This window comes from Protopterus annectens, chromosome 10.part0, assembly GCF_019279795.1.
Source record: "Protopterus annectens isolate FY-2018-M chromosome 10.part0, PAN1.0, whole genome shotgun sequence".
In the NCBI taxonomy this organism is placed as follows: Eukaryota; Metazoa; Chordata; order Ceratodontiformes; family Protopteridae; genus Protopterus; species Protopterus annectens.
This window is the reverse complement of record NC_056744.1, coordinates 1,077,962,886-1,077,986,754: the sequence shown is the minus strand read 5'-3', so window position 1 is coordinate 1,077,986,754 and position 23,869 is coordinate 1,077,962,886. Positions and strand designations below refer to the sequence as shown.

Here is a 23,869-nt window from a genome sequence, read left to right as displayed (position 1 = left end):
AATGGTTACATTATCCGCCATGCAGCCAGACTTAGGGTTCTAAGTTGGCTGTGTAGGATCTGATTGTTTTGTTGGGTCAGCAAATGAGGAATTTGAGGTAATGTCCAGGCTGGGCCAGTCTGGGGCAATCAGGATCATTTTTGGCTTTTCTTGTCTGACCTTTAGGAGTACCTTGGGGAGGATAGGCAGAGGAGGGAAGGCATATACTGAGAGAGCTTTCCAGCTGAATGAAAGGGCGTCCACTTTCCATGCTTGCTCGTGATAAGTCCGAGTGCAAAATCTTTGTAGCTGGCAGTTGTGAGGGGAGGCAAATAGATCTATGTCTGGGCAACCCCATTTCCCTGTTATCATTCTGAAGATTTGTGGATCTAGTTTCCACTCGTGAGGATCCATGAGGTTTCTGCTTAGTTCGTCTGCCAGGGTATTTGTCCTTCCTGACAGGAATTGTGCTTGCAGGTGTACTTGATAAATCAATGCTGTGTTCCACAGAGTCATGGCTTGTCTGCAGAGGGGGTAGGAATGTGTGGCTCCTTGCTTGTTTATGTACCACATGACTGTAGTTCTGTCCATCTTTATCAGCAGTTGTCCTGGATGAAGTAGGTCCTTGAAGGCTGTCAGTGCATTCTGTATAGCTAGCATCTCTTTTTGATTGATATGAAGATGCATTTGGCTTGTGGACCATATGCCCTGAATACATTTTCCTGCCATGTGTGCCCCCAGACATAATCTGATGCATCTGTTGTTAATGTCTGCCTGGCTGTGGGTAAAGCGAATGGCTGTCCCTTGTTGTGGTGACAGGCCTGAGCCCACCATCGAAACTCTTGTTGCAGGCGGGAATGAGAGTAATTAATGTTTCCAGGCTGTGGCAATGTTGAGTCCAAACACTTTTTAGATACTATTGTAGTTTCCTCAAATGCAGTCTTGCACATGGAATTAGTAGAATGCAGGATGCCATGTAGCCCAGAGCCTGCAGAATTTTTCTTACAGATAACTGGGTCTTTGTTGCCATGTTTTTGAAGTAAGAAGTCAGTTGCCTTTGTTTGTCTGGCATGAGATAAGCCATCTGGGCAGTTGTATTTAAGCTTGCACCCAGGAATATTATCTCTTGAGAGAGTACTAGTTTTGATTTCTTTTTGTTTACTGTGTACCCTAGGCAAATTAGCAATCTTTTTACAAATGCCAGATGCTTTAGTAGAATGTCTTTGGTCTCTGCTTGAATAAGGCAGTCGTCCAAGTAGGGAAATATTTGAATTCCTGTTTGTCTGTAAAATGCAATTACTGGTGCCAGGCATTTTGTGAAGACCCTGGACGCAGTAGATAAGCCAAAGGGCAGTGCAGAGAATTGGTAGTGCATTGAGCCAGCTATGAATCTGATGTAGCTTCTGCAAGTTTGTCTGATTGGGACATGCAAGTATGCCTCTGAGTTCCAAAGTTACAAGCCAAGCCTTCTTGCCCAGCATGGGCAGAAGCTGCTTCAGAGTCAACATTTTGAATTTTGGAATGTCCAGAAAAGTGTTTAGAATAGACAGGTCCAGAATTGATCTCCAGGCTTTGTCCTTTCTTGGTAATAAGAAAAGTCTTGAGTAAAATCCTTGTCCCTGCCCTTGTAGTGGCACTGGCTGAATAGCCCTCATGTCCATGAGAGATGAAACTTGTTTTTGTGCATCTGCCCATTGATTGTGTGGCAGGTCTGGCAGGGAAGGGTGTGAAAGTGGAACCGGTAGCCCTGAGAGGCTATATTTAAGACCCATTTGTCCTGGGTGATCCTGTGCCAATTTTGAGAAAAAAGTGCTAACTTTCCCCCTAAGGGAGCTGCCAAATGGCAGAGGGAAGTCATTGGGACTGTTTCCTATAAGGCTGTGGCTTGTCTTCTCCGCTGTTGGAGGTAGAAGCACCCTATTGTCTGGGCCTGTATGAGCCCTGGGGCTGTTGCCTGCCTCTAGGGTGTCTGAATCTGCCTCTTTGTGGTCTGTCTGCCACTGGAAAGGACCAATTCTTAGAAGGCCAGTTCCTGCTAAATCTGGGTGGCTGTACCTGTAAGAAATCCTTTACTGTTTGCATAGATTTAGCTTTATCCTCCATTTTCTTCAACACCTCTTCTGCCTTAACACCAAACAAAGTATCATGCTGTAATGGAGCGTCCAATAATTTTGCTTTAACATGATCAGGCAGATTCTTTTCCTTTAACCATGCATGCCTTCTAATAACTGAACCTATAACTGCAGCCCTCCACGAGGCCTCCAGTGAATCATAACCACATTGCAAAGTATGTTTTCCCACTTGTTCAGTTGCATGCAATAAATCCTGCAATTCTTTGTTCTCAGAACATTCAGAAATTGTCAACATTTTTGTTTTAACAAAGACATTAAGTATTGCTGATATTTGAGCATATGAAACTGACAATTTAAAGCCCTTACAGCCAAGGTAGCAAAAGTGTAGACTTTTTTCCCCCATCTGTCCAGAGCCCTAGAATCTCTACCTGAGGGGACAGGGTTTTTTGTAGAAACAGCCTTGACAACTTTGGGACCCTGTGAGATAATTTCTGGGTCAGCAGCAGGGTTTTTATATAGAAATTTATGGGAATCTGGAACCCTGTAGTATCTGTCCGGCTTAACAGGTGCAGGAGGTAAAGAGTCTGGGGACAGGCCGGACTCTGAAAATACATCATCTACTATGTCTAGAACAGGAGGAATTGCAAGAGGTCTGTGCTGAGGCAGTAACAGAAAGTCTCTAAGCCTTTTCTTAGAATCTGAATAATCCTGGCTATCCCAGTGGAAATGCTCCCTCATGGTGTGCAGGGTTTCCCCAAATGAGTAATCCTCAGGAGGAGAAGCTGAAGGAATAGAATCTTCAGCATCAGAATCCTCATAGGGAGGAATGGAATATCCCTGTTCTGAAGAGGAATTGGAGGAAATGGAAAACTGATCAGAGGAATCATATTCAGTGTCTTGCCTAGGCCTCTTTTTCAGGAGGGTGATGGGAACCCCTGATGAAAGTAATTAGGTCTTCGGCCATTTTGAGCATCTGTTTCTTAGGCATAGAAGCCTGTCCTGGAGAATGCTGTACTTGTTTCCTTGTCTTTAAAACTGTTTTAGATTTTGTCTCGGATGCTGAAGTTGGCTTTATATAAAGTTGTGTAGGTCTGAAAACATCCTCAGAAGCCGATGCCTGCTCAGCGGCTCCGGACCCATCTTAGGAATTTATTTCCGAAGGGCCAATACCTTGAGTATCCAGAGGCCTAGTTGTCTTCACGTGGGAGTCGTTGGCAGCCTGTGGCTCTGAGGTAGTGGGAGTCAGGGGCTGCAAAAGCGCCTCACTGAGCACCGGAAAACCAGCAACTGGCCTAGAAGAGGCTTCGTCGTCGGTTTTGGACCTTGGATGCCTGTCCTTTTCTTTATCCTTGCGCTTTTAATGAATTCCGGTCGTCAGTTGCTCCGACTGCATTATATAGTTAAACCTGTGGCCAAAGTAATGAAAAGCAAAATCGTACCGACGCTTAATAGTGCGTTGGTTGAATCTAGCACAAAACCGATAACTAGCAATGTCGTGATCAGGGCCTAGGCAAGAAATACAGTAAGAATGAAAATCCTTATGAGGTATTTGCTTCCCACAAGAAATACAATTGTCAACTTTTTCTGATATCAGTCTGGAGCAATAAAAAAGTTTCCCAAACGGGCTACTTAGCTTTATTGAAGACTTTGGATCGGAAATTCAATTACGAAAATCTCAGGAGTCGGCTGACCGGCACTTGCGAACTGCTTTTGCTTCGGGCACTGCGCGGCAAGAAAGACTGAAGAAAATGGCGTCAGCTGCATCTTTTATACCCCTGGCGCACTGATGTCAGGGAAGAGGCGACAGCAACCAATGACGGACCAGGACTTTGGAATTCAGGCCGACTGCGGGTAGCCTGCCAGCAGGATAACCCAAGTGTAATGACTGCAACAGTGAAACACGGACATCAAGAGGTTCCCTCATTCGATTCTTGGCTGAAGTGCCTTCTGTGTGGAGTCTGCATGCCCTCCCCACAATCGAGTGACGTTTAAAGACATGCAGGTAGGTGCGAGCGTGAATGGGTGTCGGGCTGGCAACTCTGCACTGTAAAAATCCACTGCCAATCATTAGCGGACTGGCGTTCTGCTGTGGCAACCCCTAACCGGGAAAAGCTGAAAGAATGAGGTTTTGTTTCATTTTAAATGGGTGATAAAATGAGCACTCCCAAAATATCTCTTACCTGTGACCACTGAACTCCAACTGAATGCACAGAAGGATGGGTATCTCCAGCTACCTGTGACAGGTGTGCACCAACTGAATGCATGGAAGGATGAGTATCTCCATTTCAGTGACTGAAGGCAAGATTCTTATAGGACTATCGGCTGGACCTTCCACATGCAGAGCTTTGTTAGTAGCACCAGTAGTATGACAGACAGCATAAAGCCCAGTGCTCTGAAGAACTCTCTCAGATTCTTGGTGGTCCTCCCAGGAAGACCATGGATGTGCTGTGTGTGAAACTACTTTTGACACTTAGGGGAAACAAAAATGGATGCTGTAGGAAGTACAGAGTAAACACAAACTGCTCCTTCAGTTTTTCCTCAGTTTTATCCTTCAGCAACCAGTAATCTAGGTTTAGAAAGAGGTAGATATTTCTGAAATTTAGAAATGCTACAACAAATGGCATAAAGAGTGAATATGTACATCGGAAATGGTGGTGCCTTGCCTTGAATCTTAGGAACTTCCTGTATTCTAAATGTTCAAGAACATGCAAGTTTGAGTCTTTGAGGTCCAGAGTAACCACAAATTCCTCACCCATCAGTAAGGGGATGAGGGACTGCAGAACAAACATTCTAAATTTTGGGAATTTCAGAAATAAATTTAGTTTAAAAAAGTCTAAAATGAGTCTCTATGACCAATGTATTTTTGGAAAAATTATCCCCCTTTCCTCTCTCTGGGAACCTCCAGAAGAAGACGACACAGGGCCACCATCAACTAAACTACTATGAAAGGTGGTAAGGCTTGGAATTCAATTCTGTTCCTGAAAGAAATTATATTTAAGACCAACCTACACAATGGTCTTTATCCCACTGTACAAGAAAAGACTTAGCCATCCCTGGGTTGGGGGTGGAGTAGAACCTGAGGTGCTGGGTAGTAAGGATGAGGAGGAGCGGGAGGTTTCTGGTAGAGCTGCGACTGCCCCAAAGATCATGTCAAACTAGTTCTAGAAGGCATTCTTTAAATTACCTCTTCTAGCCCTGCCACCTTTGTTTTTCTAACGCCATTTTATTCCTGCCTTGTTAGACTCTGGTCTGAATCTGGTACAAAAGCCACTACTTAGAAGGATGGCGGTTTCTTGTAATGGCTGTGTTTGTGTGTGTGAAATAGTTGTTATATTGTTTCCGGTGTCACCTTGTTTTTTATATTCTAGAATATTTCTTTTGTAGGAGAACCATGAGGAAACATTTGTCCAGAGATGCATCAAACAGTTGTCCCTTCACATGCTCCAGCAGGGGCTAGTTTTTAATAAGCTGTTTGTTCATTGGACTTATGGCATGCACAGTAAGGATCAGGATTATTGAAACTGAATCCTTTCTATCCAACTGCACCACCACTGTAATGCAAACTTCTGAATCTGTTGTCCTGGTAAAAGTGACTTCTGCTTCTGGTGTACCAGCTTCCCTGACAGGAGGACCAACACTAGCAGCTTCTAACATGTCTGCATTAGAATGGATCAGGCAGAAGACCTGAAAGGTAAATCAGACACCAATCCAAGGGATACAGAAACCACTTCACTGGTAGTGGTATCCTTAGGCCTATATGGACTTCCTCTCAATTAATGCATCTTTCTTTTTTTTTCTCAATTTTTTTTTATTTTTCAAATATAGTTGAATAAATTCCATAGTATTTTTACATAATATCTTAAATAACTATGTACACTATTTACATCAGTCTGACACTATAACAGAGCTCAATATATACAATTACTTTACAGGTATAACAATCCAGTTATCAGAGTGCAACTGTTCAGTTATTGTAAAGTGTCAATCAATGATAAGACTTTTTCCCATGGATTGTTAAAAAATGGTTTAGAATGAATCCTTAATTCTTTAATTTTAATTTCCAACAATGCTGTGGTCTTCAGTAGGCTGTAGAAGTCTTCCAAAGTTGGTACTGTGCTTGTATTCCATCTTCTTGTTATACACTTCCTTGAGATTGCAATTATTGTCCATACTAGATACACATTTGACTCATTCAAATGAGGACCTTGGTACACATTTAATAATACTAGAGCTTCAGATAAGTTAAATGATTCATAAATAAAGCTTGTAAAGAGTTTTTAATACCATTCCAAAATGGCTTAATTTTAACACAGTTGAAAATAATGTGATTCCAATCTGCACTGTATATTTGCTCACACCTCCAACATATTCCCTTTGTGGAAGAATTAATTTTAGTAATTCTATCTAGAGTTAAGAATGCTCTGTACAAGCATTTCCAATTAAACACTTTCCAGTATTGAGTAAAGGATGTATGTTTTATTGATAATAAAATATTTGATTTAATTTCTTCAGTTAGCAGTAATGAGTGTTCTTTTGTTATATAATTCCAATATGAGGATTTGGGTGTTGTTTTTATAATTTATCAATATCTTGTAAAATTTCAAAATACTATTTCCCATGTCATAATCATTATATATGATATATGGGTACATGTCAGTACATCGACAAGTTAGAAGATCGACATCCACTTCACCGACACATGAAATAATCGACACCGCAAATCACGGACATTTAACAGGTAAGAAGTTTAAATTTCGCTAATCATGCCTACCACACATGCATAACACTGCCACACTTACTAAAACATGGTAGGCATGATTAGCGAAATTTATTATTTATATCAATTATTTCATGTGTCGGTGAAGTGGATGTCGATCTTCTAACTTGTCGATGTACTGACATGTGCCCGATATAATATAGGTGTTTCATAAGTTTAGGTATTTAGTTAAATGGGCGGCCACGGTGGTGCAGAGGTTAGCGTTGCCACCTCACAGCAAGAGGTTCTCTGGTTTAATCCTTGGCTGGGGTGCCTTCAGCATGTCCTCGATGTGGTCACGTGGGTTTCCTCTGGGTGCTTCGGTTTCCTCCCACATCCCAAAGACATGCTGTAGGTGGATTGGACACACTAAATTGGCCCTAGGTGTGAGTGCGTGCATGTGTGTGCCTTCTGTGGAAGGTTGGGCACCGGCCTGGCAACTCAATACTGTAAAACTCCACTGCCAATCACGAGCGGACAGGTGATCTGCTGTGGCGACCCCTAACCAGGAAAAGCCGAAAGAAGGTATTTTGTTAAATGAAGAATTACTAATTATTCTGCATAAATCTTGCGAATATGTCAGAATGCTTTGCATAGTTAGCCAATCTTGTTGTGGAATTTTGTATGTTGTTTCTATTGTTTGAATATCCAGAACTTTTAGTTTTTTGATACACTGAAACCACCAAATAAATCCTTTCTGTTCCCAAGAATTAATTATTTCTCTGTATACTTTATGTGGATAGCTCTTTGTAACTATGAATGGTGTTAAAAGATCAAACCAGATTTTTGAATCTATATTTGCATTAATAATTTTCCTAAATGAGTCAATGTAATAATTAATCATACGAGTTTTAGTGGGCTTAGTTATGATATACTGCATGCTAATACATAATATGTGCCATGGCAAATTGTTTTTATCTTTTATTTAAATTTTTTTATGTATTTGATATTACAGTTAGTAATTCTTTCCAATTTACAGAATAATTTGGACTTATCCAATCTGAGATTTTTAGATATTGATACTTTTATATGTTTCTCTATCAGAAAAAAATAATCCTCCCTGTTTCCATGGTCTGATATGATGTATTAAAGCTATTCTGTTTCTTTTAGGAAACCATAACAATTTTATTAGGCATGAGTTTATTTCTTTGAGTATATTCCTGGTTACAGTTGCATTACCAAAGCTATATATAGAATCTTGGGTAGTAAAACCATTTTTTATTAACTGTAGTCTATCTTCAAATGTTAATATTATTTTGTTCCACTTTTCCACAGAGGTTTTAATTGTACTGATGATATTATTGTATTTTTGAGACTAATTCATTATTATCCTTGCATAACATAATTCATAGATATTTAAGGTGGATTCTTGTTTCCCTATAATGTGATTCCCCTTCGTCTGCAATTCTTTTTTTTTATTTAAAAATAAAAATTTTGATTTTGATTTATTGAAATGGAGTCCTGAAGTCTTGTAAAATGTGTCAATTAAAATATCTAATTCTTCTAATGTCTCTTTTGTATTGGATAATGTTAATATGTCATCAGCAAAGAGCATTTCTTTAGAATTGTATTGTTCATAAACATCTACTCCTTTGATTTTTGTATTGTTATGTATTGAATCTGCAATATTTCAATAGCCAAAGCAAATAGAATCGGTGACATCGGACATTCTTGTTTAATACCCTTTGTTATATCTACAGATTCAGAGGTGAAAAGACCTAGCTTAACATACGCTAAATTATTTGTATATATATTCTTTAGTAGATGAACAAAAGAAGGAGGAAATTCAAACACCAGAATTTTTAATAAATAGTCTCAATTTAGGGAATCAAAGGCTTTCTCTATATCTAAGCCAATTATGAGTGTTTCTTTATTTTCTTTAACAATCTATAAGAGAAATGATCCTTTTAATATTATCATGTGTGCGTCTATGATATACAAATCCAATTTGATCATTATTTACTGTTTTGGACAGTGGTATTTTCATTCTGTTAGTTAATATTGTCATAAATATGTTATAGTCATTATTTAATAATGATATAGGTCTATATGAGATACAGATTCCTTTAGGATTGGTGTGATTAAGGAATATCTCCAAGAGGGTGGTATTAAAGCTTGTGACTGAATTTCTAATAGAGTTTTATGGAAGAGGGATAGTATCTTTGAAGGAAAAAGTTTATATATTTCCATAATTATGCCATCTATACTGGAGCTTTATTATTTTTACCCTTTTTTATTGTATCTGTAATTTCTTACATCTTATCTGTAGAATATGGGTGCTTGCAGATCTAGTTTAATTTTTTTGTTTTTTTTATATTAAAACATTTTTCATCTAGATTTAACTGACTGATATGTATATTTTCTTTTTGGAAATGTTCCATATAGTGATGTCTATAGGCATCAAGAATGTCACCTATATCCGAGATATTTTTCCCTTTCTTTTCATGGAAGATATTTTAATGTTATTAGCTTTTGATTGCATTTTGATTCTTGTGGATAAATTATGTAGATATTTGGGAAAAGTGGCCAAGGTATTAATTTTTAGTTTTTCTAAAGCTAAACTAGTTTTATGTGTTAGAATTTCATTGTATTTATTGTTTAATACTTCTACTTTCTTTTTCATCTCCAAATGATTTTGATTTTTTTTTTTTATTTTTACTGCAAAAGTTTGGATTCTAGATCTAATAATTCAGAATCCCATTCTCTGATTTTTTTAAACCAAGTTAGGGTTTTACCATATATGTAAGCTTTTAATGACTCCCATATCATTATTTTATTTATCTCTGTGGTGTAATTACTATCTAAGAAGAGCTGTAATTCAGATAATAACCAGGGTTTGAATTATTTAATTTTAGTTATATATGCTGGCATTCTGGAGTTAAAGATTAATGGTTTGTACCCATTTTGAAGTTTTAGTATCAATGAATTGTGGTTTGAAAAGAGGCAGGGAGTGACTGAGAAATTAATGACTTTAGAATGTATGTCATGGGCAGCAAATAGTTTATCTATACTAGTTTGGGTACCAAATCTGTGATCTTGACAGGAAAACAACAAAGATTTATCTTCTTTAAATTTGAAAGTATCTACAAGATGAAATCATTCTACCCACTTGTTTAAAGATTTTGATACAGCAGATGTATCTAGTGGTCTTTTATTTGTAGTTTCAGAAATATCAAATATACAGTTAAAATCTCCTCCTAATATTAATTTGCCTTTATAATTATTAGAAATGAAATCCAAGTGTTTTTAACAGTTCCTGATCCAATGCCTGGGAACCAGTATAGATAGGCTAGAGTCCATATTCCGTTATAATACTTAACTATTACTAATGCCATAAGGTCTTTTTTATCTTCATACTTATAAATGATTTCTGGGTTAATCCCATTTGTTTTCCATAAAATTGTTACCCCTTTTGTCTCTGTCTTATAAGTGGATTGTGCCAATATCATATATTCCTTAGGATTCCATTTGTAATTGTCATTTGTTTTGAAATGAGTTTCTTGAAGGAAGACAATTTGTGCTTTGTTCAGTTTTAAATACTTCAGTAGATATGATCTCTTGCTAGGATAGTTTAAGCTATTGGTATTTAAGATAATAAAGTTAAATCCATCTTAGGTTATTTAGACTATGTATTTTTTGTTTTATTGCAACTATTAAACATTTTCCTCTGACAACTATAAAGTGTATGTTTGAGCTTTTACAGGAAATTATCAGTTTTATACTTTGAGTGTTTACCAACAAAGTAATGTTTTGGTCAGGCATACTAAAATTTTTTTTGTGAAATAAATTTAAATTAATACATGTTAAAACTAAGATCTGCACTAGCCATGGAATGAAAATCATTCCTAATCTGATGGATAAACCTAAGTCCATCAGATTATCACTCATACCTTGACAATCCAGAACATCTGAGCTCCGTAAATTGAATTATCATATGGAGAATATTTATAATAGGAGTAAGCAATATTTATATTATTTTGAACATATATGGTACTATTGTAGACTAGACATAATTCTAATACAGTATAAATGTCTATTTACTGTATAAGCAATTATTTACATGAAAGACAGATGCCAAGCAATTCAATCATAGTAAAGTATGATATATCATATATAAAACCTCAGCAAAATATTATAGCACACAATTATTTAACATATTCACCCTTATTGATGAAGTCTGAAATTATACATTAAAAACAACAAATTCACTTACTGTGATTAATGACTACAAGTTCCCTTTCCATATTCATACATTGCCATTTTATGGCATATACCGAACGTTTTTAGATTTAAATGGCAACATTCTATTTTGTATAATTAGCAAAGATTAAACTGAGTGATTATTATCAATTTAATACTATTTGTTCAGAATGTGATTGTTACATTCTGTGACATTCCTAGTTCAGCCTTGAACAACTCTCTCAGTTTGATGTCATGTCTAAAACATTAGTTACCTTGGTAACAGCTTAAGTATTACATATGGTCAAGATGTGTTACAAAACCACAATTCACGTTAAAGCAATGATATGACTTGTTATGCACATTTACTTATATGAGAAAACCATGCTTCTTCTTGATGTTCAGTATAGTGTATGTCATTATGACAGGTTAAAACAGTAGTGTTATTACACTCAAGCCCATGTTATTAAACTGAGTGTCTATTGTCAATGTAATACTATTTGTTCAGAATATGATTGTTACATTCTGTGACATTTCAGGTTCAGACTTCTATTGGTCTTCTTGAACAACTTTGTCAGTTTGATGTCATGTATAAAACATTCCCCTTGATATTCAATGTAGTGTATATCATTTATGACAAGTTAAGACAGTAGTGTTATTATACACAAGCCCATGTTATTAAATCATGTCTTTAATATCTAAATTCAGCAGACTGCTTCATCTTATATGACGATTATATATTTTATGTCTAGATTTACTAAATCATACATTACAAAACTATTGTTTTTTTTTTTTTCTTTTGGCTGTTGCTTAGTTATTTGAGACACCACAATCTGTAATGTTTATTCTTATCATTAGCTCCTTATAATCATGTTTATACAGTCCATAGACTTTAAATTATGAGACCCTTCTAGTTTCTTATTTATTATAAGTATATTTCCATCCTTGCATCCACACATCAGTACTGCAAGCACGGGCAACAATGCCCATCCAGTTTTGCCAGAATACCATTCACTAGTTCATGTGGTATGTTTCCACGCTGTTCTTAAAATATCCAAACCAATATTTGTCCTGTTCCATTTTACCAACCTGTTTCATGCAGTGGCCACTCTGCCAGTGAACTACTCAACACACCTTCCATTCCCACAAATATTTCCACAAAGGAAATCTGATGACTCTCTAGCACTTCGCGGCAACCCCAAACACCCCTAGAATAAGCTATCCCCATATGCCCAATATGCCTGAGCAAGCTCACCTCCCAGACTACTGCAAAGGGTACTGCACAAGACCATGTGCTCTTAAGTCTTTCACAATAACTCAGACTTCCACTCTTATGAAAGTCCTTAATGTGTTCAGATCAAAATACATTTTAAATATAAAATTGCCTTATTTTTTTTTCAAGAATCAACTTAATGAGGTAAACGAAATGTTGGGAGACCATCAATATGTGTAAATGTGGTTTAAAACAGCCCTTTTATTATATATATATATATATATATATATATATATATATATATATATAGTTTTTTAAAACCAAAAACGTCATTGCCAAGAATCTCTCCATTACCATCGCAACCTGGGAGCATCTGTTTCTGTTAGTGTGTCTGTGTACTGCATACCAGAAGCTCGCGATGCACCTGAAGCAAAGCTTCACTTCACTGCAACTTCAAGCCTAAATTCCCTCCCTTTCAGCGAGGCAGCAGCCAGGAAAAGAACAGAGACAAAGATAAAAAAAAAAAAACTCCCAACAAGCCGCCACAGCAAGAGACAACACACTCCTCCAGCCTTCCCACCTCTCACTCAGCAGACATACAAACAAACCATTCTCTGCCAAAATATCCCAAAATCACAGTTCTATCCACCCCCTTCCCCTGGATCCAGGCTAAAACACCAAATGCCTCTTCCTAATACACAAGCATCAGTAAACCTCGATTACAAGCCGCAACCCACAGCTTCATGGAGACAAAAACAGCAACATATAACAGCTGCCAGACACAGCTGCATCCACATGCACCATATCAGGCTTAATCAAACAGTACTTGAAGTTATGACACCTGCCATAATTGATATTAATTATGTTTAGACAGAATAATAATGACATTTGTACTAGCTGCCAGACACAGCTGCATCCACACACACCATATTAGGATTGATCAAAGAGCACCCGAAGCTATGATACCTGCCATAATTGATATTAACTATGTTCAGACAGAATAATAATGACATTTGTACTAGCTGCCAGACACAGCTGCATCCACGCACACCATATGAGGATTGATCAAACAGCACTCATAGCTGTGATACCTGCCATAATGGATAATAACCATATTTAGACAAAATAATGATGATATTTGTACTAAGAGCTTGCTACTATTATTTAACCAGGATATACATGACATTTCTAAATCATACTTTAACTGAAGGCATTAGTCTCCATGACAGCATTTTTTTTCAAAACACTCTACTATTACTATTATATATTATATTAATTTGTTACATTTGAGTCTGAACTCTGATGAATGGTACATTGTTCAATTAGTTAGTTAATTACTTAAATTATTATAAGTAAAATCATTGAAAAATGAACAAGATAAATATTCATTGAGTTCAAGTAGGGGAATAGAAACTTCTATATTTGTATTACATGTTGCTTTGTTTGGCTTACATATAATGTAACTAGTAACCCATCTTGACCTACATTTGTTTGTGAAGAATTATTTGACTCTGAACATTCTGAGTAAATCATTACTGTTTCTCAGTTGTTTAACAATCCCTCCTTTTTTTAAATAAAAACAGACAAGTGATGTACCACATCAGTTGATACTTTGAGACATATAGTTGTAAGAGTTTTTTTTTTTTTTTTGGGACAGCTATCTTGGAATCCGTTTTTTGTTTCTTCTTTCTAGCATCAGTCTAAGGATTTGTTTCTTTTATTCTTTTAAGAGTAGAGGTCATCCATTCCATTTCTTCTGGGATAGACACTATGTTGTTGTTTTTGATTAATATAATAGCTTCTTCCAAGTCATTAAATGTTCTCATCTCATTGGCAAAAAGTATTTTTATCTTGGCTGGAAAGGCCAGCTGTGCTTTAATGTTGTTTTATTACAACAGTTTTATTATTGGCCAGACATTTTTCCTTTGTTCTAGTATTCTGGAAGAATAATCACTGTCAGACCTTATCAAGCTTTGATTGTATTTTAAAGGTGATTTTCTCCAAGCAGATTTTAATATTAGTTCCTTGTCCAGAAATGAAAGAAATGTTATAACTATGGATCTAGGTGGAGTATTTGTTGAGTTAGAAATAGGTTTCCCAGTGCTCTATGCGCCCTTTCAATTCAAAATGAAAGTCCCTCTTTCAAGTCTAAAAATTCAGGAATTTGGGTAGTTAAGAATGAAATAATGTCTTCTCCTTCGGTGTTTTCAGGCAGACCAAAGATCCTTATGTTGTTTCTCCTTTCCCTGTTTTCTAAGTCATCTATTTTGTTAAGCAGCCATGTATTCTGTTTAAGCAGAAATTCTTTTTGGAATTCTTCCTCTGAATCTCCCTTCAATGTCATTTAGAGAATTCTCTATATTTGTTATTTTTGTATGGTGTTGCTGTAATAGTTACTTAAGAGTATCAGTCTGTTTTTGAGAATTTAATTTGAGGTTTTCTAAGTCATTTTTAAAGCCATCCATCTTCAAAGACAGTTTCTGTAAGGTAGATATCAACTGCAGTTCTTTTTTTCAAAGCAGCATCTGGATGAGAATTCCTTGAGTTCTTCATATTCAGTGACTCAATACATCTCTATGTTACTTGACAGGAACATTTTTGTATATCTCCACCAAAACTGATATTTATGTAATTTAGTAGTTTATCTACAGTACCTGCGGTGGTGGTGCTGCGGTAGTGTTGTCGCCTCACAGTAAGACGCTGTCCGGTTCGATTCTCAGCTAGAGCGTCTTCTGCGTGGAGACAAGCGTGAATGGGCATACCTTCGTTGAAGGTTGTGCATCAGGGCTGGTAACTCGGCACGTAAAAATCAACTACCAATCATTAGCGGACCGGACTTCCGCTGTGGCAACCCCTAACCGGGAAAAGCCGAAAGGCACAACAACAAGTAGTTTATCTATAGATTTCTGATGTTTTAAACTCGAAAAATAATAACATTTTCCTATATTATTATACTAGTTTATGAAGCTCTCAAAATTCACAGCTCTCAGCTGGCCATCTAGGCTCCACCCCCTTAAAGCATCTTTCTTGACGGTCCTTAATCAAGCAATATCCTTGTAGTGCAGTCACTCTCCTGTAAACACAGACAGATGCCCCAGATCAGACATAAGCTGAAAGTTTTCATTAAGTCATTTGTGGCATCTATTTTCTTTGGAAAGGAGCTATAAGGCCAAGAAAGACAGGGTAACCATGTACCTTCTCATTAAGGTACAGCATATCCTCATCAAAAAAGTACATAATACAGTTCAGGATAACTGCCTCTTTTATATGGGATTCAGATTTGTATCTCCATGTCAGGGAGGCATCAGCCCATAATATGCAGCCTTCGGAGCCCTAGGTGTTGGGCCATCTGGGTAGGCATTGGCCTGCAGCTAATACCAATAGGTCAGGAATATCACAACATTGTGCCACATAAAGATCTCAGCTTGTGGGTATATCCTTGAATGTCCTGGAAGGCTGAAACACAAATGCTTTGAGACCAAACAACTGAAACCAAATTAGTAGTAAGGGTGTCTGCCTTCTGTCTTCACCATGGATAACAAAGTACACTACAGCAGTGATCCTCATGATAAGCATGAAGCAATGTTAAATCGTTCCAGGACAAAACAAAGTTACTGCATTGTCTGTCTGTCTACACAGGGGGGTCAAGAGCATGCTAACACATTGTTTTCATGTACAGCAGCATTGTCTCATGCTCTAACTGTAGCATGAAATGGTTGTACTTCAAGTTTCTCCCTCACAAACAAAAGGTCTGTTAATTTTTAATCAACAAAATAAATGAGAATTTTCAGCAGCTAAAGCAAAAATCTCCTAGCCAGCACAAGATGTTTTTTTTTTAAATATAGAATTCCAGCTTAATTTTTGGCTTAAAAAGACTGAATGTACCAACACCTTTCATCAACAGGTGACTGCATAGATCTTTTTTTGGGGGGCCAGCTGAAGTAAAAGAAAATGACTACTGAAGCACCTATCTATAGGTACTTCTGCAGGTTTGACTGAAGGTGGCAATGCCTACAGACATATTCTGCAGACAGAGTTATATTAATGTAACAAAGAATATAATTCTCACCACTCCACTGTCTCTCTGCCAGCAAGAACCTCCAGGATCTCCTCCCTGCATTTTCTTTGATGTATTGGGTATTTGGCCATGCAGTACAAAATCCACGAAATGCCACTTGCTGTAGTGTCATGCCCTTCAAACATGAATGTGTCAACCTCAGAGCAGATATCGTCATCAGATAGCCCTTTCCCATCTTCATCCTAAAGACAAAATAAAAATGTTTAGGTGATGATCAAGCCTTATCTTGCTAAACCTGCTATTTTTTGTGTTTGAGAGCAGACAAAAAGTTAATTCTTTTAATTTGAAAGGAAGCAACAGCCAAGTATGGCCTCCACTTGTGGTATCCTGGACTGCTTAAACTTCTATACAGCTTTAAAATAGCTCCAAGAAGCTATATTTTTCAATGGAAACATCAGAATATTCAATGATGGCTAGCACAGCATGTTTCAAGTATTTTGGAGTTTTTTCCTCTGGTTAACTGATTTTCCTTACTGGGACAGGTTTTGTTTAATCAAGAAGTAGAAGATTAGTTAGGCTATTTACAACACTGACTAACCTTCTGTGGCTTTATCAGTTTGGGCAGCTTGATCATATACACTGTTTGCAAACCAGCTTACTCAACATTTTAGGAAAGAAAACTAACCTGGTGAAATAGTGCAAGTTCTGCCGGGCTTAGATCACACTTAAAAAGGCAGAACTCCTGAAGTGGGAGAATTTAGTAACTTCAGATTGGCAAACTCATCTTTTTTTGAACAAAAAGCAGGCTGTGCAGTCCAGATGGTCAGTCAATTAGTCTGATGAGATTTATCAGTATGCACAAGTAAGAAGGTGGTTCATTTTTTTTTTAATTTTTGCTGATAAGATGCTTTCTGTTCTAATGGACACTGCATGGCTGATAGTGATAATGCCAAATACCACATCTTGGAACATGTTTAATCAAGTTAAATTATACAGCATATGAGGGCAGACATTGAAATTTGAATACAATTCCTTTCTACCTATTGTTAGTACAATAATGTCTACTGTACACAAGCTGGCCATGCCTCCAATACTCTCCTGGGGCACTTCTGTGCATACCACCATTTATCTTTATCTCACAGTTCAACCTAGAAATGCAGTAGTCCCTGAATAATAGCACAAGCTTAACAGTAGCTCATACAGAATGCATCTGAAGTTATTATTGCTGAAAAGCATTGTATTTCTTGGGGTTTGAAGCCACTCGGCTCAGATTCTCTCTCTGTTCCCTACCCTAACCCTAATTATCACGTATCCTCTACTCTTCTGTCCTTTGAACAATAAAACTCCACCCCCATTCACCCTTAAAACACAACCATTCACCTTTACACTCCCCCATAAACAGTACCAGTCATCTTTTTCCCTCCCTTAAACAATACACCAGTCACCTCCCACCTTACAGTGATAAACATGTTACTATGCCCACATATAATATTCCAATTACCTGTTACTCTTTTTACTTATTTACTATTATCAGAAATGGGAATAACAAAGTTAGTGGTACACTTATTATTAATATCCATTTTGTCTGTCAGACCAGCTTTTAAAATAGGCTATTTATTCCTATTTTTGGAAAAATCCTTTGCTATTTTGTCCAAATCAGTTTTATTATATCCTCTATTAAACAATTCAGTCAGAAAAGCAAATTCTTCTTTTACATCATTATCTGAAACTGAGTTGGAGGCTCTTATATACCGCCAACTTGACACATTATACTTGATTTTAAATCGGATTTAAACTATTAAAATGTTATTTGTATTTATGGACATAGACTTGGAAACAATGTATGAGCAAACCTACTATCAGAAATATCCAGAAATTAACCTGCACACATACACTACTAATTATAAATCTGAGAAAATCAGTACTTTTATTCAAAAATTCAATAAAGTCATTAATAGCTTTTTCATTACTTGCCCAGATAAAGAAACTATAATTGATAAAGCATTTATAAAATGGTACATACTTATAAAAGGAACTCTTATAAAGCTATCCTTTCCCTTGATTTAATTTTTATAAATCTTTTGTCTTCCTAATACCAAGACAAGAATGGACCCCATTCCTAAGTCGGGGTACAATTTAAGTTCAAGAAATTAGTATTGTTTCAATCTTTGATGTTAGCCAAAAGTGCTCCTTGCAGTACCTGTACTGTGCCCAGAAATGACTCCTCCTGAAATTCATATGGAGTTACACATATTGGTAAAATATAAAAAGACTGCAGATTATTTTTTTATTAAAACTATTGCTCCTACCATTACTGGAACTGTCTGGGTGTCTTCCTTCCACACTGCTGTCATTTGTGCCTGCAAATCCCAACATTTTATGATTTTGTCTCTCTCTGTACATGAGGCACTAATTGCTAGATGTCACATTATTTTGCATTTCAGTGTACAGGCCCTTTGCCATAAGTATATCACACCCAACAAGGTGTGTGACTGGTTCCAACTCTTTTTTATAGAGGCTACATTTATCTGTTTCTCCCACATGTTGAATGGATTATGGACTTTGTAAACCAACCTGTATATAAGTTCAGTATCCTATGCTGCCATTATTAACCTTTCATACATAGATTTCAGTGCACCTCTCCCTATCCATCCCTCTGTGAAATCCTGATCAACATGAGGTTGTTCCTCTCTTTTCAATGTATTCTACATTAAATCCTTCACTTTGCACCTACTCCACAAATCAGTTTCTGTTTAACTTCTATCATACTAGCCCCTCTGTTCTACATCCCCACTTGTGTTCTTTTTTTGTATTGTGAAATTGTCCATATATGTGTGCGTGTGTCTGTATTTCTCTTTAAATTTCTTAGGAGCTTCTTTTTTTGTATTTATTAGTTTGGCTTTCTCCTTTGCATAAATATTGCACCACATCAGATCTCGTTTTCTTTCCCATTCTGTATCTCTTTTTTTACACCTTTTAAAACACTCTAAGTTTTGGTTTTGTTCTTTATATTTTTATACTTCCTCAGCTGCTTCTTTTTTCAGGCCACCCACAGTTTTTTTGTCTATGTAATGTTTTCCGTGGATCTGTTCTATTAATGAATGCAAATTTGTACTTGAAGCTTTTGACAGTTTTTCTTGTGCAGGTATTTTTATTTTCTTTAATTTCTCTCAATCTTTTTTAAAATCTTTTATCTAGAAATTCTGGGCTTTTTGCATAATAGTAAAAATACACAATTTCCTCCTTATCCTCAACAATCCAGTCTGTTATATTTATGGCTCTTTTTTAACCTGTCAGGTTTTATGGACTACTACTTCCTTCTACAAGAGAGGGGGCATCCTGCCCCTGATCCTGGCCTAACCCCATTGTCAACATGTTTCCATGTCTCGAGGATTCTGCACTGTCATTTTTCCAGTCCTGGCACCAATGCGTACACCAGGGTTTAGCACTTTTTTATCCTGGGACTCATGCACCCAGCCATATTTTATTTTTAACCAACATCTCTGTATGATACATACTATATAGGATATAGTATATATATATCAATGTCATCTTGGTGACATTGTGTGAAAACAGAGTCCACCACATAAAGATATATACTCACCAAGACTTGAGGATGAATTCAGTTCCGGCAATACTAATCTCCTTTTCTTACAGATTTCATCATCTCTACATTTGGACACCATTTGGATAGCCTTTCCCCATTGTGCTATATACAATGTTCACAGAAGTCGGATGACAATATTTTTTGCTTAAAGACAAAATAATTACTATCCAGCACAAGCTCAAGTAGTACACAAATAGTACTAATACAAGATTATGTTATTTGTATTTCAGCTTAGCTGTAGTCTTACATAATAAAGCCCTACATTTTAAGGTATAGATGTGCACAATAATACAATGTCAATAGTACATATAAAATTCTCTTTTCCAGTGAACTTACATTGTCTCAATATATCCAATAAGGGACAAAATGAATAACCATTACTGGTTTATAAAGTGAGGTTTGATGTTTATAGATCATTGAAATACCATAAGGTGCATTCAAGACATTGAACATTCAAGTTTTCGAGCACTTAAATGAATGGCTGTACTGTTCAAAAATTAACTTTTCAAATCTAGCCACTACTTATGTGTTCAAGATCGCAGTACAGTTGGGATCGGGAATATACCCTTTCCACACTGTACTATAATCTCAAGAGTCCATATATATAATTAGCAGAGGGTGTGGGGGGTGCAAGAGGGCTTGTATGCCTTCTGAAAATAGATTTTGCTTTTATCGAATCTGTGTGATTTAATGCTGTGTGTATCTGAATCTGTGTCTCAAACTCTTTCAGTAGTTTGACAAACATTTAAAGTTTTGATACTTTGAATGTCATAAACTCAAAAAAAAAAATATATATATATATATATATATATATATATATATATATATATATAAGAAATAAGAAGTGCATGTGTTTAAATATATACCCACATACACCATCAAGCTATCAGAAACACCAGTCATTGGGACACAACCCCACCAAAATAAAAATAAATAAATCAAACACACACACACCATTACATGCATAACATAGACTGCACTCTGACCCCCAACTAACATTACCACATTCTAACATGCAATAAACTTGCACACACGTACTAACACTATCTTGTGTCACAAAGCTGGGTAAACTGCACAACAAATCAAACAGGTTGCTAGCTTCCTGACAACTTACAAACAAGTCTACAACACACACAGGCACACACAAAGCAAAGCAAAACAAACTTAAAACAAATGAACAACAGCATTTACACAGGAGATATTATCTCCACCTCTATAACACGAGGGGGGGGGGTTGTCCTCACACAACCCAAGATGTGCCCCACACCTCCAGCTTACATATTATAACTTAATAGTCACACAAATGTGACTATAGTGAATGTTTTACTACATTAAGTACAATCATACTGGATAATCTCACCATTCAGCAATTAAAATCAGCCTTGCTAAATACTAGGTTATGCATCTGACAAATTGTATGGCAACCATATAATCTAAATACATATATACATTATATATAAATATGTATATATACATACATACATACACACACACACACACATACATACATACATATATATATATATATATATATATATATATATATATATATATATATAAAATCATACACACACACACACACACACACACACACACACACACACCTTTTAATTCCTCTTTGAAATTTTTGTGATTCTTTTTTGACAGATGTTACATTACCCTCTTTGAACTTAACTGAACTTCAATCAATCTGCAAATGGACATTTTCTTGCATCCTCACTTCAATATAAAATTTAGTACTCCCTCTGTACAGGAGGTCAGTACAAAGACTGATCATATTAAAAGCTACATACTAACTAGGCAAGGGTGCACTGTAATAACTAAGGAGAAAATAACTGAATTAATTCATGTGAAGGCTGCTAGGACCCCAAAAAAACATGGATTTACAGATGCTGTGAGATAAGGTTCAGAGCTTTTCTCGAACTTTTAATCCAATGAAGGCCCCAAAAAATCATGGCTAACAAACGAAATTTGCTCTTATCTTCCTTTAATAAAAAAAGAAGTTATGTACTTCACCATAACGTTCCATCTGAGTAGTTCTATTTCATTTGTCTTCAACCTGTGGGTCCTCGGATCCATATCGGATCTGACACGGGTGGATTTTCCAGCTACGGCTCCGAGCTCCATGCTCCTCCCATACCCATAATGCCCGTCTCCCTTCCCGACCAAACAACACCTTCTCCTCCAACAGAAAATATCACAAAAGAACTGTTGCCCTGACATAACCAAAGATCCCAGCAAAGAATTGTCTGGTACAAAGGACGTACAGTATCCCAAAGGATAAGGCTAGGGAGAAGGAGGGGTGGGAATGGTTGAAGACAAATGAAGCAGAACTACTCAGATGGAACATTATGGTGAGTACATAACTTCTTTATCTGAAGTAGTTTACTTCATTTGGCCTTCAACCTGTGAGATAGAGTCCCCAGCTACCTAACTCTTCGGAGGCCCTCATGGAAGGATTTTCCAGAGCACCGCAGAGCCAAAGGATGCTCTACTTCTAGAGACCAAATCCAGTTTATAATGAGAAATAGAGGTGTGAGATGAGGCCCAAGTAGCAGCTGAACAAATATCATCCAAAGAGACCCTAGCCCAAAAGGCCGCTGATGTAGCCATAGAGTGGGACGAACGAGCCTTCATTTTTCCTGGGAAGAGACAAACCTCTATCTGAGTAAGCCTGGCCAATGCATTGAGAAATCCAGTGAGCAACAGTCACTTTTGAGACAGGTTTGCCTAAAAAGGGTTTGACATAGGACACAAAAAGCTGATCAGACTTGCGGAAAGATTTAGTCCTGTGCAAATAAAATCTCAACTGCCTGTGTAATTCCAGTAAATGTGGTTTGTATTCCCCCTTTGTTCTGATAGTTGAGAAAAAATACTGGTAAATTAATAATTTGATTAATATTAGCCTCCAAGGCTACCTTAGGAAGAAAGGACGGGTTAGTGTGTAGCGACACTCTATCCTTGTGAAAGATCATGTAAGGGACTTTGATAGAAACAGCTTGAAGCTCCGACACCCTTCTAGCAGATGTAATGGCAACCAAGAAGGCAGTTTTCCATAGATCCATAGATGTCGCAGGCTCAAAAGGAGGGGAAACCAATGCCTGCAAGAACAAAGTGAGGTCCCACAGAGGAATGGGGTCTGAGAAAAAAGGCACCTTGGAGAAAGGTTTTACAAAGTTTTGAAGAAGCCAACAAAGACATGTCCACCCCAGCATGAAAATTAGAAATGGCGGCTAGGTGGACTTTCACCATTGAGGAACTAGCGCCTTGATGAAAAATGCTAGCTAAAAAATCTAAAACAGCTGAAAGTGGTGCAGTGAAAGGATCCAAAGACCTCTGAATGGCCCAAATAGAAAAACGTTTCCATTTACTGTGATAAACTTTTCTGGTGGACAATTTATGAGCCGCCACCAGAATGGATTTAACCAGAGAGGACAGACTGGGAGTCCTAAGAATCATGGGAACCGGAGCAGCCACGCAGTGAGCTTCAGAGTGTCCAGATCTGGATGAGAAGTCCCTGAGGGATGTGAAAGCAGATCTGGGACTTGATCCAAGATCCATGGTGGAACAACTAGGTGAAACCTGAGTAAGGTAAACAAAACCTGTCGAGGCCAGATTGGGGCACTGAGGATCACAGTGCTCCCCAGCCTTCGGGCTTTCTGCATAAACTTAGACATGAGGAGGATATGCATAAAGGAGCCCAGTAGACCAAGCATGAATCAGAGCATCTCTGTGGAGGGGGGTTCAGAGCGAAAAACTCGCTGCATTTCGCGTTGGAAGGAGATGCAATGAGATTGTAGCAAGGAAGACCTCACTCTAGGAAGATCTGTTCCCCTACTGTAGGTTTCAGAGACCACTTGTGAGGCATCAGGATGGATCTGCTGAGCTTGTCCGCTAAGATGTTGGACCATTCTGGGATGTGCGTTGCAACCAGAAAACAGTCGGTGAAGACTGCCCATTCCCACACTCTCATGGCCTCTTGACATAAGAATAAGATCTGGTTCCCCCCTGTTTGTTGATATACCAGACCACTGACATATTGTCT

The 23,869-nt window shown here is 37.3% G+C and overlaps 1 protein-coding gene across 1 annotated transcript in view; it reads right to left on the bottom strand.

The window, feature by feature from the left end:
* Window positions 1–23,869, bottom strand: part of LOC122814240 (cytochrome P450 4B1-like) — a 535,277-nt gene that overhangs the window by 242,060 nt on the left and 269,348 nt on the right. The window contains exon 7 of the mRNA XM_044086838.1: window positions 16,269–16,459. Coding sequence (XP_043942773.1) covers window positions 16,269–16,459 — 191 coding nt within the window. The remainder of the gene's footprint in view (window positions 1–16,268; window positions 16,460–23,869) is intronic.